Source organism: Phyllobates terribilis, unplaced genomic scaffold (genome assembly GCF_046119375.1).
Source record: "Phyllobates terribilis strain yellow unplaced genomic scaffold, ASM4611937v1 Scaffold_1__5_contigs__length_1240528914, whole genome shotgun sequence".
Taxonomy (NCBI): Eukaryota; Metazoa; Chordata; class Amphibia; order Anura; family Dendrobatidae; genus Phyllobates; species Phyllobates terribilis.
The window spans coordinates 254,645,383-254,662,006 of record NW_027362761.1 but is presented as its reverse complement, the minus strand read 5'-3'; the positions used below and the strand labels follow the sequence as shown (position 1 = coordinate 254,662,006).

Sequence of the window (16,624 nt, the reverse complement as noted above, 5' to 3'; positions counted from 1 at the left end):
CCATATGGGGAGTTTAGTCCACTATCTGCAGTTAGGTGTAGTCTGCAAGGGAGGAGCCATTTTTTTTGCAATTCTTAGTGTCACCCTCCTGGTGGCAGCAGCATACACCCATGCTTTCCTGTGTCTGTGTATGTAGCGACCGAGAAAGGAGTTTGACACCCCAGCACTAAGGAAAAAAATGTGTTTTAATTGGTAGCAGTAAAAGTAATACATTTCAGTGTGTAGCCCAGGAGTGAAGTGATGTGCTGTGCAGTATCTAGAGACTTGCTCAGCTGTGTGAGCAGGACTAAGCACTCCTGCTAAACCTTGACAAAGTTTTCAGAAAATCAGTAAACCTTTGTAAGGGTATTATACAATCAAGACAGTGCATTGGAAGAAGTCTGGTCTGCTGATCAACTGACATCTCCAGTGTGAGCTGCCATTGCAGCACAACTGCACTATTACTGAGTGCCTAATGTACCATGTAATACTTGTTCTCACTGAGATCTCCAGAATCACAAGAAGTAATTTTTTTTTAAGTAGTTGTTTGTTCTGCCATGTACACAGGAGTTCCAAGTGTCACGTGGACAGGAGAGATACTAATAAAATATCTAGTTTAAAGCAAATGTCTGCTATGAATTACCATGTCCAACATTATGTATGTATGGTTAATTTCATAGAAAAGTAGTAGTAGTCAGAGCTCCAAATGTTCTGTAAAACCATTGATTAAAAAGGTAACATTGAGGTTGTTTTCAGTCACTGGTAGACATTTTGCAGTCAGCTTTTGAACTCACATTTCTATCTCACTATTTTCTATAACATGATGATCATATTAGCCTAGACATTATTTTATAATGAATGAATTGTCATACACAAAAGAACAAAGGATTGTTAGGCTTGTTAAAATCCAACAATGTCAGGCTTTCCCCTTATTTGTAGATTGTTGATCCCGCTGGATTTTGCAGGATCGCCAGCAGCCGGATATGGTAGCATGGTGCATAAGGGAAGACTGAGAATTTGGGGATATATAGTTTTATATTATTTTTTTTTTTCCTATTATTATTATTATTATAGAGACGTTCATTCCATGGCGTTTTACATGTGAAAGGGGTATACATAATAATGAACAATACAAGTCACCGACTGGTACGGGAGGAGAGAGGACCCTGCCAACGAGGCCTCACAGGCGACAAGATATATGAATTTTGAAGCACAAACAGAGAAGGAAATTATGCGCTCACCAAACTGCATGAAAAGATATGTTCTTTTTATTTTAGAAGCAGTGCATATTCCCAGGAGAGAGTGACAGGGTGTATGAATGGGCGCCGGCCAGTTAGCGTTCAGTCATGCTTCCTCTAGCCCGGCTCTGATGTCAGAAAGCAAGGCTAGAGGAAATGTGATTGAACGTAAAGAGGCTGTTGTCCATTCACACACTTTGTTATGCTCTCCTGTGAATATGTACTTTTTCTAAACTAAAAAGAAGATCTCTATTCACACAGTTTGGTGAGTGCCATATTTTCCTTCTATTTTTGTGCTTAATATGTGCCTCACTTAGATTCAGAGCATCGCCCTTGCTGTGTGTTCCCATGTCCCGGCTTGTCTGTTTGGATAAGAGAGAGCAGTGCCAACTGCATTTCTTTGGAATAAACGATAATTGTATATGATTTGATTCAGTATTTTTACTTAAAAAATTGTTGAGCCACATGCAGCGATTGACTGCTCCTCCTGCATCTAAACCTATACATGATAGCTGTCAATTACTCTGTGTGGATAGAGGGAGCAGAACTCGGGTTTTCTCTTTGTCCTGACATTTAAAATCTTTTTACTAGAGAATCTTGGATCAAATCCAAGAACAGTGCATTGTCTCACCCTCTATACTATTCACCCAGATATGGATAGAGATCTGACCGAGCCGCTTTTTAATACTATTTCAGAATACATCCTTAAACTGATATCCCTAATCAGTTGTTTTACTGCCTTTAGTCTGTTATGTATGTGTAGGCAATGAGTACCTGATGTATGGTAAATGGTAATGTGTCACATAAAATCATTTACAAACATCTGTGATGGCAGCTCGTTTCTAATCTCTTTACAGTTGCCTCATGCTCTTTGAAACTTGCTGTTATACTGCCCTCTACTGGTGGAATGTACATATATTCCCAATTTTGTACATTGTTCCTATGCAGCAAAGCTTTAAAAACAAAGGGCATGATGATGTGTTGATGACCATTATGACGGTCTCCTCTCTCCATTGACAGAATACAGGTGCCATGAATGGTTTCTGAATTCTGTTAATAATAATGGAAAGCAGATATGGATGAGTTGCTGTACCATATTTTCAGAGTGAATTTCCTGTTGAGTGAGGGAACATCAGATTGAAGTTAAAATTGACAAATTAATTTTAGATTTTAAACTGATTGAGCGGTCACAGATACAGTGGATATAAAAACTCTACATACCCCTGTTCAAATGCCAGGTTTTATCATGTAAAAAAATGATGCCAAGAGGAATAATTTTAGTATGTTTTCCACCTTAATGTCGCCCATAATCTGTACAAATCCATTGAGAAACAAACTGAAAATCATTTTGAGACGGAAAATTAAAATAACAAAACTAAAGTAATGTGGTTCAATTAGGCAATCACATGTAATGTTAATTAGTATTCAGTACACAGTTGCCATCATTTAAAGTGATTCTTGTTAACCCCATATAAAAGGTAGCTGTTCTAGTAGCATTTTCTTAGGTTCATTTTACAGCAAAAGCCATGGTCCATATACAGCTTACACAGCAGAGGGATTTCAGTGTTCAAAGTTATCAGTCAGAAGAAGGGTACAAAAAATGTTTTCCAAGGCATTAGATATACCTTGAAACACTGTGAAAACGGTCATCAAGAACTGGCTTAAATTTGGCACAACAGTGACATTACCTAGAACTGCACTCCCTCAAAAAATTATAAAAAGACCAGAGCAAAATTGGTCTGGGAGGGTGCCAAGGAGCCTACAGCAACATCAAAGGAGCTGCAGGAATTTCTGGCAAGTGCTGTTTGTGCTCTACATGTGAGAACAATCTCAATCTATTCTTCATGTGTCTGGCCTGTGGGGTAGGTTGGCATGACTTAAGCCTTTTCTTACAAAGAAAAACATCCAAGCCCGATTATGTTTTGCCAAAACCTACATTGTCTGTCAAAATGTATGTGGGAAAATCTGTTATGGTCTGATGAGACCAATGTTGAACTTTTTGGCCATAATTCCAAAAGGTATGTTTGGCTCAAAGACAACACTGCGTATCACCAAAAGAACACCATACCACAGTAAAGCATGGTGGAGGCAGCATTATGTTTTGAGGCTGTTTTTCAGCAGCCGAAACTAGGACTTTCATCAAGGTGGAGGGAATTATGAACAGTTCCAAATATCAGACAATTTTGCATCAAATCCAAGTAAGAAATAAGAAATGAATGGCACCACTCACCAAGTCCTTCGGCTAAAAAGTCCTTTATTTCATAGTATTCTGGACAATCAGGTGCAGCGGTCTATCAAGCGTGCAGGGGAGACAGGAGGACGACGGCCTTTTCGCATCTTGTGGACGCTTCCACGAGTCCAAACGGGTTGTCCTTGGGGGTTTGGACCCGTGGAAGCATCCGAAAGATGCGAAACGGCCATCATCCTCCTGTCTCCCCTGCACGCTTGATAGACCGCTGCACCTAATTGTCCAGAATACTATGAAATAAAGGACTTTTTAGCCGAAGGACTTGGTGAGTGCTGCCATTCATTTCTTACTTGGATGTTATACCTCAGTGCTTGCACTACCATAATTGTCTGTTACCACTGCTGGTGTTCAGCAATATAAATACTACATAGTGGTGCCTGAAGATATTTTCCTTATTCTGTCAAAACTAATTTTGCATCAAAACCTTTAGGCATCTGCTAAGAAAATTAAGAGGAATTTTACCACTTTAAAAAATGGCTTCGCTAGAAAATTAAAGTTTTGCAATGGCCCACCCAGAGCCCAAACCTGAATCCAATAGAAAATCTGTGGGTTGACCTGAAGAGGACGCTGTGCACAGGAGATTCCTCTTGCAATCTGACAGATTTGGATCACTACTGCAAGGACAAACATGGCAAACAAAAATCGGACAATTTAACAGGGGTGTATAGACTTTTTATATGCACTGTATGGCTAACTTGTCTTATTATAATATATATAATATATTTATATATTATAGTGAAATCCTAGGCCTATGAAACCATGAGTATCCATACAATGACAGAGTTAAAGGGGTTATCTATTTAAAAGGATTTATAGCAAGTTATACGGCTTACTAATGTAGTTCAGTAGTTCAGTTATTGAAGGTTCCCCAATCTGAACATCACTGCTCTGGTCTCAGGTCCACTTCCAGCTTGAGACCAACAAAAAATGGCACTTCCTTTGTTGGTAAGTCATAAATGCTATGCGTGATGGGCTCATTTGAAAACTAAGTCAGACACTTTCTCTGTCACAGCCCCTGCATAGATTGAGAAGTAGGTTGGCTTATCTATTGAAATGAGCAGTCTGCCAGCGCCTTCATACACAAGACTGATGATGTCCTGACGCAAGAAACAGCATCCTTTGTCAAGCACAAGCCAGAAGTAGTCCTGATGGGACCCAGGGATGGAGCGAATATCTACACATTAGGGCACCATTGATAAATTAAAGGGAATCTGTCGCCAAGTTTTTGCCAACTAATTTGACAGCAGCATAATGTAGGGACAAGGATCCTGGTTCCAGCGATGTGTCACTTACTGGGATGCTTTGTTTAGTTTTGATCAAATTTGTGTTTTATTAGCAGGAGATTATCACTAGAGGACTAGTAAACCTGCTGCAAGGTAGTCAAGCCTATTCATGAGCTCTGTATCAGGACAGCCCCCACTGCTGACTGACAGCTTTCTGCCTATGCACAGTATACACTGAAAGCTAATAATCAGTAGTGTTGGTGGGGTTATACAGACCTCAGTACTCAGAGAAGTGGTAAATCTGTAGCAGATAAATAAGTGATTTTATCAAAATGACAGCAAGCAGTTCAATATGTGACGCATTACTGGAATCAGGGTCTCTGCCCCTACATTATGCTTCTCTCAGATGGGGGAGCCAAAATATGGTGACAGATTCATTTTGATATGCTTAAAATAGGAAATGCAATTACTTATATAGGTAAAGTATAATTTTTAACTGGACTAGCCCTTTAATATCTATCAGCTCTTAAGGTAAAGCAGAGAAAAAGCAAAAAATATCATTCGGATAGGTTAGTCGAAGACTTGATTTGTTAAAGGTTGATATCACTTAAAATTAAGTAAGTTAGTGTAATTGTGATGTGAAAATTCATTTCACTAATAATTTTTTTTTCTAGAGCATCGAGCCCAGGACACATCCACAATTGGTTCAAGCCACCGGTCATTTCTGGACATTAAGGCTGGATTCAATGCAATAAGTGAAAGAACAGTGAGTGCTCTCCTGACAGCAAGAGGTGGGTCTAGCAAAAGCACCATAAAAAAGGGGACTATAAGGATGAATATTGCACAAAAATTAAAAAGTTCAACTTTTTTTAGGTTCTCGTACCCGTGCTTCTGTGCCTTTCTTATCCTGTGAGCATAGCTCTCCTTCCCCTCCATCATCTCTCAGCCTTGCACTCCCATCTGGACCAAGCCCTCGGAGGCTGCGATCACCTGGAAGGGTCTCTCATCCAGAAAAAATAAGTGAAGAGATAGGTGAAGCTTTCACAGGTAAAAAAGGTGTATGGGTATGAATATGTTTGTATGGGGTTGTATGTACACATACATGACAGACCCCAGCTACCAAGATGTTATATGTATACTCTATGTTGCTCATATTGTATTTGTTCAGGATGGTTTTATTCCCAAGTTGTATTTGTGACAGCTAGAGTAGTACCATTTACTACTTATAACTAAGAAGCCTAAAATGACTAAATCATTCACCTTTACCTTGACTGCTAAATAGAATAGCAGAATTAATCACTGTAGGAGCCATACTTGGACATCTTTGTGTTCTTGCCATCACTGGCAGTAACAGTGTTAGTTTCCTGTTTTTGATATCTCTGTATACTAGACTTTCATTTATACATTTAGTACATTTCTGTGCTGTATAGTCACTCTTTAATGCAGTCATTAGGATAACATCAGGTGAAAAGCTGATAAAGAAGAAATATACAATTGTTACAGGTGCCATCAAAATGATTCAACGTCCATTGCAAATTGGGTTTCTTAGGAAAATGAACAAAGTTTCTGCTGTTTGCAATAAATCAATGAAACAAGAACAATATAAATATCTCATCACAACTGATATAACAAGTGGTTTCTCCAAATTTAACTCAAAATATCACTTTTACTGACTACTGCAGTCTCAGAAGTCTTCAACCCCTTCATGACAAGCGTCTTTAGTACTTAGTAGAGCAGTGTTTGGTTACCTGCTACAAACATGATGTTTTCTCCTACGATTTCTTGATACCTGATTGAATCCATCTTGCCCTCCACATGCTGCAAGTTTCTAGTACCAGAGGAAGCAAAGCTGCCCCAGAGCATCACTGAGCCACCACCATGGTTCACTCTAGTCAGGGTGCTCTTTTCAGCATAAGCTTCAGTCTTTCTCCTTGAGACAGTCTGCTAATCCATAGGCCTGAAAAGCTCTTGTTTTGTTTTATTGCTGCACTGAACAGAATCCCAAACTTCTGTGGCTTATTTATATGTTTTTTAGCATATTGGAGCAGACTTTTATTGTGCTTTAGGGTCAGTAGAGGTGTACTTCTTGGAGTTCTGGCATGGAGACCAAATTCATACCTCAGTGCCTACTGCCATGAAATCTTGCTGCAGTTCTTTTGCAGTTACCCGAGCGCAGGGATATCAAACTCAAATACACAGAGGGCTAAAATTAAAAGCTTGGACAAAGTCACGGGCCAACCTTGATATTTATTTTAAAAATTTCTACAATTGATGAAGTTTTTCCTTATCATCAAATATAACGATGAACTTTTTCATATGGAAACAAACTTAAAGGGATTGTCCCTCAAACAAAGTATATTTTAATTAATAGATCTTAGAATAAAATATTGGAATAATATGATATGTTATGTAAGAACAGTTAAAAGAATATGGCCCAATGGCCTAATTTAAGTATGTAATAACAAAGGATAAAAAGCCTTGAATAATACAGATAATAAAGTATGATGCAAACAAAAGTGCATCCAAAGTATGATACCCCCACAATTAATTCGTCCACAGTACCCTCCACACGCACGCTATGATTACCCTACTGTACACCTTCCTCTCAATCCCCTCGACAAAGAATGGTGACCCCCATCACAGTATGATTCTTCAACTGTAATCCCCACACAGCCCTACATACAGTATAATTGCCACAAAAAGTGCTCCATACAGTATAATGGGCCCCACATACAGTGGGGGAAATAAGTATTTGATCCCTTGCTGTTTTTGTAAGTTTGCCCATTGACAAAGACATGAACAGTCTATAATTTTAAGGGTAGGTTAATTTTAACATTGAGAGATAGAATATCCAAAAAAAAATTAAGAAAATTATATTGTATAAATTAGATCATTTTTTTTGCATTTTGCAGTGAGAAATAAGTATTTGATCCCTCTGGCAAACAACACTTAATACTTGGTGGCAAAACCCTTATTGGCAAGCACAGCAGTCAGATGTTTTTTGTAGTTGATGATGAGGTTTGCGCACATGTCATAAGGAATTTTGGTCATCTCCTCTTTGCAGATCATCTCTAAATCATTAAGATTTTGAGGCTGTCGCTTGGCAACTCGGAGCTTCAACTCCCTCCATAAGTTTTCTATGGGATTAAGGTCTGGAGACTGGCTAGGCCACTCCATGACCTTAATGTGCTTCTTTTTGAGCCACTCCTTTGTTGCCTTGGCTGTATGTTTTGGGTCATTGTCTTTCTGGAAGATCCAGCCACGACCCATCTTCAATGCTCTTACTGAGGGAAGGAGGCTGTTGGCCAAAATCTCACGATACATGACCCCATCCATCTTCCCTTCAGTACGGTGCAGTCGTCATGTCCCCTTTGCAGAAAAGCACCCCCAAAGTATAATGTTTCCCCACCATGCTTCACGGTTGGGATGATGTTCTTAGGGTTGCACTCATCCTTCTTCCTCCAAACACGGCGAGTTGAGTTAATGCCAAAGAGCTCAATTTTTGTCTCATCTGACCACAGCACCTTCTCCCAATAACTCACAGAATCATCCAGTTGTTTATTGGCAAACTTCAGAAGGGCCTGCACGTGCCTTCTTGAGCTGGGGGACTTTGCAGGCACTGCAGGATTTTAAACCTTTAAGGCGTAATGTGCTACCAATGGTTTTCTTGGTGACTGTGGTCCCAGCTGCCTGGAGATCATTAACAAGTTTCCCCCGTGTAGTTTTAGGCTGATCTCTCACCTTCCTCATGATCAAGGATACCCCACGAGGTGAGATTTTGCATGGTGCCCCAGGTCTATGTCGATTGACAGTCATTTTGTATTTCTTCCATTTTCTTACTATTGCACCAACAGTTGTCCTTCTCAACCAGCGTCTTACTTATGGTTTTGTAGCCCATTACAGCTTTGTGTAGGTCTATGATCTTTTCCCTGGCATCCTTAGAAAGCTCTTTGGTCTTGCCCATGTTGTAGAGGTTAGAGTCTGACTGATTAATTGAGTCTGTGGACAGTAGTCTTTTATACAGGTGACTATGTAAGACAGCTGTCTTTAATGCAGGTAACGAGTTGATTAGGAGCGTCTAACTGGTCTGTAAGAGCCAGAACTTATAATTGTTTTCGGAGGGTTTTGCCACCAAGAGTTTTGCCATCAAGTAATAAGTGTTCTTTGCCAGAGGGATAAAATACTTATTTCTCACTTCAAAATGCAAAAAAAAATTATCTAATTTCTATCTCTCAATGTTAAAATTAACCTACCCTTAAAATTATAGACTGTTCATGTCTTTGTCAGTGGGCAAACTTACAAAAACAGCAAGGGATCAAATACTTTTTCCCCCCACTGTAGTAGTCCATACAGTATAATGAGGCCCTGCATTGCCTTCCATACCGTAGAATTGCCTCACATAGTACTCCATACAGTATAATGGCCTCCCATAGTGCCTCATACCATATAAAGGGCCTCACACATTGCTCTATACAGTATAATGGCCCCACATAGTGCTCCATACAGTATAATGGCCCCACATAGTGCTCCATACAGTATAATGAGCCCACTTAGTGCTCCATACAGTATAATGGACCCACATAATGCTCCCTACAGTATAATGGGCACGCATAATGCTCCATTAACCCCTTCGCGACCTTGGGATTTTCCTTTTTTGCATTTTCGTTTTTTGCTCCTCTTGTTCCCAGAGCCATAGGGTTTTAATTTTTGGTCAATATGGCCGAGTGAGGGCTTATTTTTTGCGGGACGAGTTGCACTTTTAAACGCCATTACTAGTTTTACCATATCGTGTACTGGAAAACGGGAAAAAAATTCCAAGTGCGGTGAAATTGCAAAAAAAATGCAATTCCACAGTTGTTTTTTTTTTTTTTTCTTTCCACGTTCACTGGATGCTAAAACTGACCTGCCATTATTATTCTCCAGGTCATTACGAGTTCATAGACACCAAACATACAGGTTCTTTTTTATTTAAGTGGTGAAAAAAAAATCCAAAGTTTGCTAAAAAAATAATAAAAAAAAATGGTGCCATTTTCCGAGACCCGTAGCGTCTCCATTTTTCGGGATCTGGGGCCAGGTGAGGGCTTATTTTTTGCGCGCCGGGCTGACGTTTTTATTGATGCCATTTTGGGGTAGATACATTGTTTTGATCACCCGTTATTGCATTTTATTGCAATGTTGCGGTGACCAAAAAAACGTAATTCTAGCGTTTGGAATTTTTTTCTCGTCACGCCGTTTACGGATCGGATTATTTTTTTTTTATATTGATAGATCGGGTGATTCTGAACGCGGCAATACCAAATATGTGTATGTGGGGTTTATTTTTTATTATTTTACTTTGAATGGGGCAAAAGGGGGGTGATTTAAAGTTTTATATTTTTTAAATTTTTTTAAATATTTTTAAAAACATTTTTTTTAAACTTTTTGCTTGCTTCTATAGTCTCCATAGGAGACTAGAAGCAGCTACTGTCCGATCGCCTCTGCTACATAGAGGTGATGAGCAGATCACCTCTATGTAGCAGAAATGCTCCTGTACTATGAGCGCCGACCACTAGGTGGCGCTCATAGTAATCTTTACATGACAACCACTGGAGTCTGCTGCAGACCCAGGGTTGTCATGCCCACCCATCGGTGACCCGCGATCACGTGACGGGGCCACCGATGGGTGGGGCTAATGCCGCGCTTCCGGCACGGCGATGTTAAATGCCGCTGTCAGAGATCGATCCACCCGCGGCTGTTGCGGACTCATGTCAGCTGTAATAATCAGCTGACATGTGCCCGGTTCAGTGCGGACTCACCGCCGGAGCCCTCACTGAACCGGGGGTGATGGCTTGGGGCGTACTAATACGCCTTGGGCCAGTAAGGGGTTAAGGATAATAGGCCTCACATTAAAAAAAAAAATTCACCTCTGCCCAATACTCCGTTGCTCCGATCTCTTTGTGGTGTCTTCAGATCCTCTGCACACCTCGGTACAGCGGACGAGTTGTAATGACGCTATCGCACCGGCTGTGCTGAGACGTAAGACGCAGAGGGGGAATGACGGTGAGATGGAGCGTCAGCTGTCGCTCCCTCCATCGTTGCTTTCAAATGTATCGGCATCTAAGTTGCCAATATAGTTGAAACTGTGATGCCGGGTGAAAGTGCGATGCTGGGTGGGGGTCACAGGCAAAATATACTTGGGGGCCCCGCTCGGGCTCGCGGGCCAAATATATTTAACCTACAGGCCAGATTTGTCAGCGGGCCAGAGTTTGACATATGTGCTCAAGGGTATTTGACCTCCTGTCTTCCCAGGAATCTAGTGGCCACTAGTTATAGCTTCCTCTATTTGCCACATCCTGGTAGTGTAGCCAGTGTTCCTTTGACTGTGAACTTGTAAACTATGTTTCCAACCATATCTCTAGGAACATTTAGCCTCTTTGTATCTCTTTGTATGCTTTTCCTTGGTTGTGCAAGGCAGTGATCTCTTCTCTAAACTTTTTGGACCTCTTTCTCTTGACAACGCAAGAATATAAATGAACTGGAAGCCATTGCCCATGAGAAGCTGCATCATATCTACAGCAGGCAAAGGTGCTCTACTGAGTACGAAAGACGCTTGTTATGAAGGGGTTGAATAAGTCTGAGACTGCAGTAGCCGATAAAAGTGGCATTTTGTGTTGAATTTTGGGAAATCACTTATTATATCAGATGTGTTGAGCTATATAAATTTATTCTTGTTTGGTTTATTACACAAAGCAGAAGTTTGTAATTTAGGTTCATTAGCCAAATTCACAATGAATTATTATAACTACAACTGTATCTTTGTCAAATCTTCTTTTTCTTGCACTGTTACTGAAAATTGCATAGCCAGTCCTCGGTCAAGTGCATTCTGTATATACAATTTCAGGACTAATGGATTTCAGGGTATATTTAATGGATCTTATAAGCTATTAGCTACCAAATGAGAGGCACCATACATCTTAATGTAATACAATTGCATATGACTGGTTTCTCCACTTTGTAGTTTGGCACGTTTTTGAGTTCGTTATCTTGTGTTTCCTATAGGTGGCCCCGTATGCCTAAAATCAATCTCACCTATTAAGGAGGGAGACAAACCAAAGGTAATATTCCTGGCCATACCTATATTTATCATGGATTTTCAGCCTCCAGTCAATATCTGTGACTTACAGTTCTCCATTTACCCTTCTTTTTAGGAGTTATCCATTGAAGCCATGTTCCCTTCCACATCTGTGTAATGCCATGTGTACGCCTTTAAAACTATACATTATCTTTATGGTGCCATAATCGCTGGAGATCACATTCAGCAGTTCCACAACCTCAGCGGATGATGGTGCTTCATTTGTTTCCACAAGGAACCAAAAATCTCAGACATCACGAACAAGTCAATGCTCAGAAGAAATATTTCTGCTTAGTTAGAAGGTGTTCCCAGCTCTGATTGCGCCTGGAATCGGTATCTTCTTCTCTCCGACTATCTGATGTGGAAGGAAACCTCAAACTAAATGTCAGATTTGTTCTTAAAATAGTGGACAATCAGTTGTGCGGAATAGGACAAGTTCAGGCCCAGAATAATGGAGTTTATGGAAAATATCGAGCGATAATTCATGTACAATTATCAGTATTATTTCATTATCTTACATGGATACAGTTTTAGATCCATAATGCCAATGATTATTGCTAATTATTATTAATGAGCCTAATATAGCATGACAACTGTCAGTGTCCTGGAAATATAGCCTGCTGGGGTAGCTTTACTTCATGGCTATTCATGTCTGTTATCTGGGACTGCACCCTGCTCCAAATACTTTGGGTTAGTATTTTTGGCAGTATGAATACCGCAATAGAATATTTAATTAGCAGGATTTATATCCAAACGGTACTTGCTAGAAAAAGCCATAGAAACATATCATGTTGCTTTTCTTGTCTTAAATATAATAGCCATCTAGAAGCTAGGAATATATAAGGGATGACATGATAACTCTAATACTGTGCACTCGATAGACTGCCATACAAATGCTTAACTGGATTAATAGTGCAGACTGGACAATGGCAGTCATACAGCTGGGACCTAGGAGCGGCGTGGATGGTGTCTGACCGGACTACAGTTATTAGAGCAAGGAAATCAATGCCGAACGGGTGAACAGGCTCATAGACCTGAGCTCTATGATTTATCTCAGCTCCTATGGAAGGTGATTAATAAAAATGGCACTTTTCTTATCTCCATTCTTGTGCCTTTGGTAGAAATCAATGTTCTCCCTCATAGAGCTTGCACTTTTTTTTCAAAAACAATGTCAGTTTTCTTTTGCTAAACATGCAATAGCAAATGTGCATGCATAAGTGTAACGTAGAGGGAAACCTGTGTATGTTATGTTTTACGTTTATTTGTCTCTGTAGATCACATTGCCTTTTATTCGCTCTTTTACATTTTGCTTCTGTGCTCAGTAGAAAGGGTCTAACCTGATATGTGGAGATCAATAAACCCTGCCTGGCAGCCTGCAGCAGACGCGTTTATAAAGAGATGTATTGATTGTGTCCTCTCTACAGGAAACAATGAGATTTGGAGACAAGGAAGAGGAGATTCTTTGCTCTTTAGTTTTGCTGCAGTACTTCAGGGGGGCTTAGAATGTATTCATCTCTGCTGGGTTATTCCTGCCATGGTACACCTATTTGTAACTAGATACTGTTTCATGCTATTATGGTACATTCCTAACCCCTAACATGATGGTGCAATCCCTGCCGGACAATGCTTTAGAATGGTACAGCCTGTTTGCATCAGATTGGCGCAGTCTCTGCCATTTGTTTGTCTGGGGAGGAGTGGTAGCGATTGTCATTCTACCTTCTCTATGAAACTGTACAATCATTTATAGTGAGCTTTTCTTTTATATAAACAGGTACAAGAAAACTTTTTGCAAACAATGACAATGCAACATATCTTCCTACCGTGGCAGAGAATAGAAAGTCATTGATTACCATATATAAGCATAAAGTATTATTCTCACATGTATGCCAATGTTAACATTGTTTAGCTTATTTTCTGTTTTGTTTTTTTTTTGGGGGGGGGGGGGTTCTACCCTGTGTCTTGTCTGTGGTTTGTCTTTGGCACTTTTTTTTATTATTAAACATTATAAGTCTGTTAATGAATATTCATTCTCTTTAATATTTTTCATTTTATGTCTCATTTCGTACTAAAATTTTCCAGGAACATATGTATTCATTGACATATGTTGTGGCTGTAGTTTAGAAAGAAAGAATAAACTACTATATCCCACGAATAATGCCTATATCAATACATTAGTAGATGATAGACCTACATTGATAGGTAGTGTGTGAATTTAGGACAAATCAAATACAAGGTGCCATAGTGCATAAAAAAGTGTAGATCTCACCCAATTGAGCCGTTGGGCTGTCAACTTCCATGAGGTTACACAGGTAGCTGTAATCACATCTATCTACCCTGTCGTGACCCATGTATATGTTCCTGCCCTAACAAGAGCAGTACCCAAGTATAGCTCTAATGATATTAACTCCAGAAAAAAATCCCTCCCAATCGCTCTCGGCTTCAGATCTGCACTGCGCATGTCCGAAAGTGTTTTCCTCACTTCCGGACATGCGCGGTGAGCCTCTGAAGCTGAGAAGCCTACACCCGGATGCAAAGGAGCAATGCTGTGGACAAAAAAAGCTGTGCATGCGATAACATGGCCGTGATAGCATGCTGAGGGCCAACTAGTCTGGGGAAAACAACACCCCATCGACTAGTCAAAGGCCTAATTAGCATATGAAATGCAAAGTTTATAAAGCCTTTTTTTAAATATCTGTCTAGGTGTTAAACACTATAGAGGGCTGGTTAGGGAGGGTATTTAGCAACAAATAGTCTAAAGCTATGTGCTCACGATCAGGATTTGAAGCAGAAATTTCCTGAGCGTTTCTGCATCTCCTTGGCAGGAAAAACGCTGCGGAAATTCCGCACGGTTTTGACGCGTTTTTTTGAAACATTGTTTGCAGCGTTTTTGTACATCAATGAATGCTTTTTGGGGCTAAATAAAGTTATTTGGTGGGACATTGCTTAAACCCTTGGATTACCGTCATAACTGGGGTGAGTATATTGGTTAATTTAAATGATTAAAGAATGTCGCATTACAAATAAAGTGTTTACTCTGTGTCTGTGTGTTTATTTAACTCTTTACTTTACTTTAATTAGGTTTGGTCATGAAAAGGTCTGATTGACACCTTGTCATCACCAAACAAAAGAGCTGGGTGTCAGCTAGTCCCACTCACCCAATCTTCATTAGCATTTCTATTCATGTAATTTATGCGGCAGCTGTGAGCTGCTATTTTTAGCCTGGGAAAGTGCCATTTGCAAACAAGGTCCCTGGCTATAATTAACAGCTCACAGCTACTTCGTTAGCCACTACATCCCCGCAATCAGCACTCAGCAGCGCTTTGGACGCAACGTATTTTTGTTGCGTCCAAAACGCGGTGTTCTAATGCCTCACTTTTGTTGTCGGTAAATGTGAATCCACCGCATATAATGACACTTCAATCGGTCAAAATCTACAGCGGAGACTAGCGTGTCCGCTACAGAAATTGACATGCTATGGGTGAGTTTGGGTACGTTGCCACGGTCAGGAGCCGCTGCAGGTTTGACACTGCGTGTTTATACAGCGTCAAACCCGCAGCATCCAGATGTTACAGCATAGTGGATGGGATCTCTAGAAATCCCATGTCCACTGTGCGTGCATCAGAGGCTGTGAATCACCTGCGGACACTGACATACGGCGCGTCTTTCAGGACTTCTCTTGCGTAGTCGCTAGTCTCCACAACAGAAATTTGACCACTAGAATGTATAGAATGCGGTAAATCATGGTTCAGTGTACACATGTGGATTTACCTGTGTTCAATAGAACGCAGCTTTTTAGACGCAGCAAAAATATGCGTCCAAAGCGCTGCTAAAGCTGAATCGTGGGCACACAGCCTAAAATTAAAAAAAAATGGGATGGGCTCCCGCATCTTGTTTATAACCAGCAAAGGGAAAACCGACTGCTGGGGGCTGATATTAGTAGCCGGGGAAGGGACCATTAGCCAAAAATGTTCTCTGGCTATTAATAACAGCCCACTGTTTGTTTAGCCTTTGCTGGCTAGATTATAGGGAGAACCCAGAAAAAAAATTGACGTGGGGTCCCCCTATAAAATCTAACTAGAAAACGCTAAACTAGATAGCTGCGGGCTGATATTAATAGCCAGGGAAGGGGCCATGAATACTAGCCCCCTCCGCGGCTATTAATATCACCCCTCAGCAGTCCCAGAAATGGCGCATGTGTAAGATGCGCCAAACCTGGCGCTTAGCCTCCACTCTTCCCACTGCCCTGTAGCAGTGGCGAGTGGGGTAATGGGGTTGGGGTTCACGTCAGCCTTGTATTGGCGGCTGACGTGAAGCCCAGGTTAGTAATGCTGGGCGTCTATAAGACACGCTCATTACTAACTGCGTAGTAAAATGGTCGCCGCTTTTTCAATAAATACACGGCCAGAATAAAGTATTTTAATGGAATAAAAACCATGTTTTTTTAAAAAAAAAAATATTGTACTGGGTTCGCGAAGCCATCGATCTTCTGAAAAAAAAGTAAAAAAACAAACAACCATATTCCTCACCTGTCCGCCGTCACGACGCAGTCCACGTACCGCCAACAATTGTCCCACGGAGATCCGGGTCACTTCTATTGCAGATAACACTTCTGTTATCAGCAGGAGCGGCGGTTGGATGAGAAGAGTAGTAGTCCTCCTCTCCGGATCCCGGGTACCACCCACAGCGCATTTCCGCCGCAAATTCGCGGCCATTGGCTTTAATTGAAGCACATCAAATCGGCAGGTATAAATATTATTCCTGCGGATTTGATGCGGTTCAATGGGCGCGAATTCGCGGCTGAAACGCCTTCACAATGGTCATGTTG

General features: G+C 40.7%; 1 protein-coding gene across 1 annotated transcript in view; it reads left to right on the top strand.

Annotated features, from left to right (window-relative positions):
• Positions 1-13,757, top strand: part of LOC141256769 (rho guanine nucleotide exchange factor 40-like) — a 170,556-nt gene extending 156,799 nt beyond the window's left edge. The window contains exons 19-22 of the mRNA XM_073671194.1: positions 5,363-5,479; positions 5,562-5,735; positions 11,727-11,782; positions 11,876-13,757. Of these exons, the coding sequence (XP_073527295.1) occupies positions 5,363-5,479; positions 5,562-5,735; positions 11,727-11,782; positions 11,876-11,917 (389 nt within the window). The 3' untranslated portion in view covers positions 11,918-13,757. The remainder of the gene's footprint in view (positions 1-5,362; positions 5,480-5,561; positions 5,736-11,726; positions 11,783-11,875) is intronic.
• Positions 13,758-16,624: the final 2,867 nt, after the last annotated feature.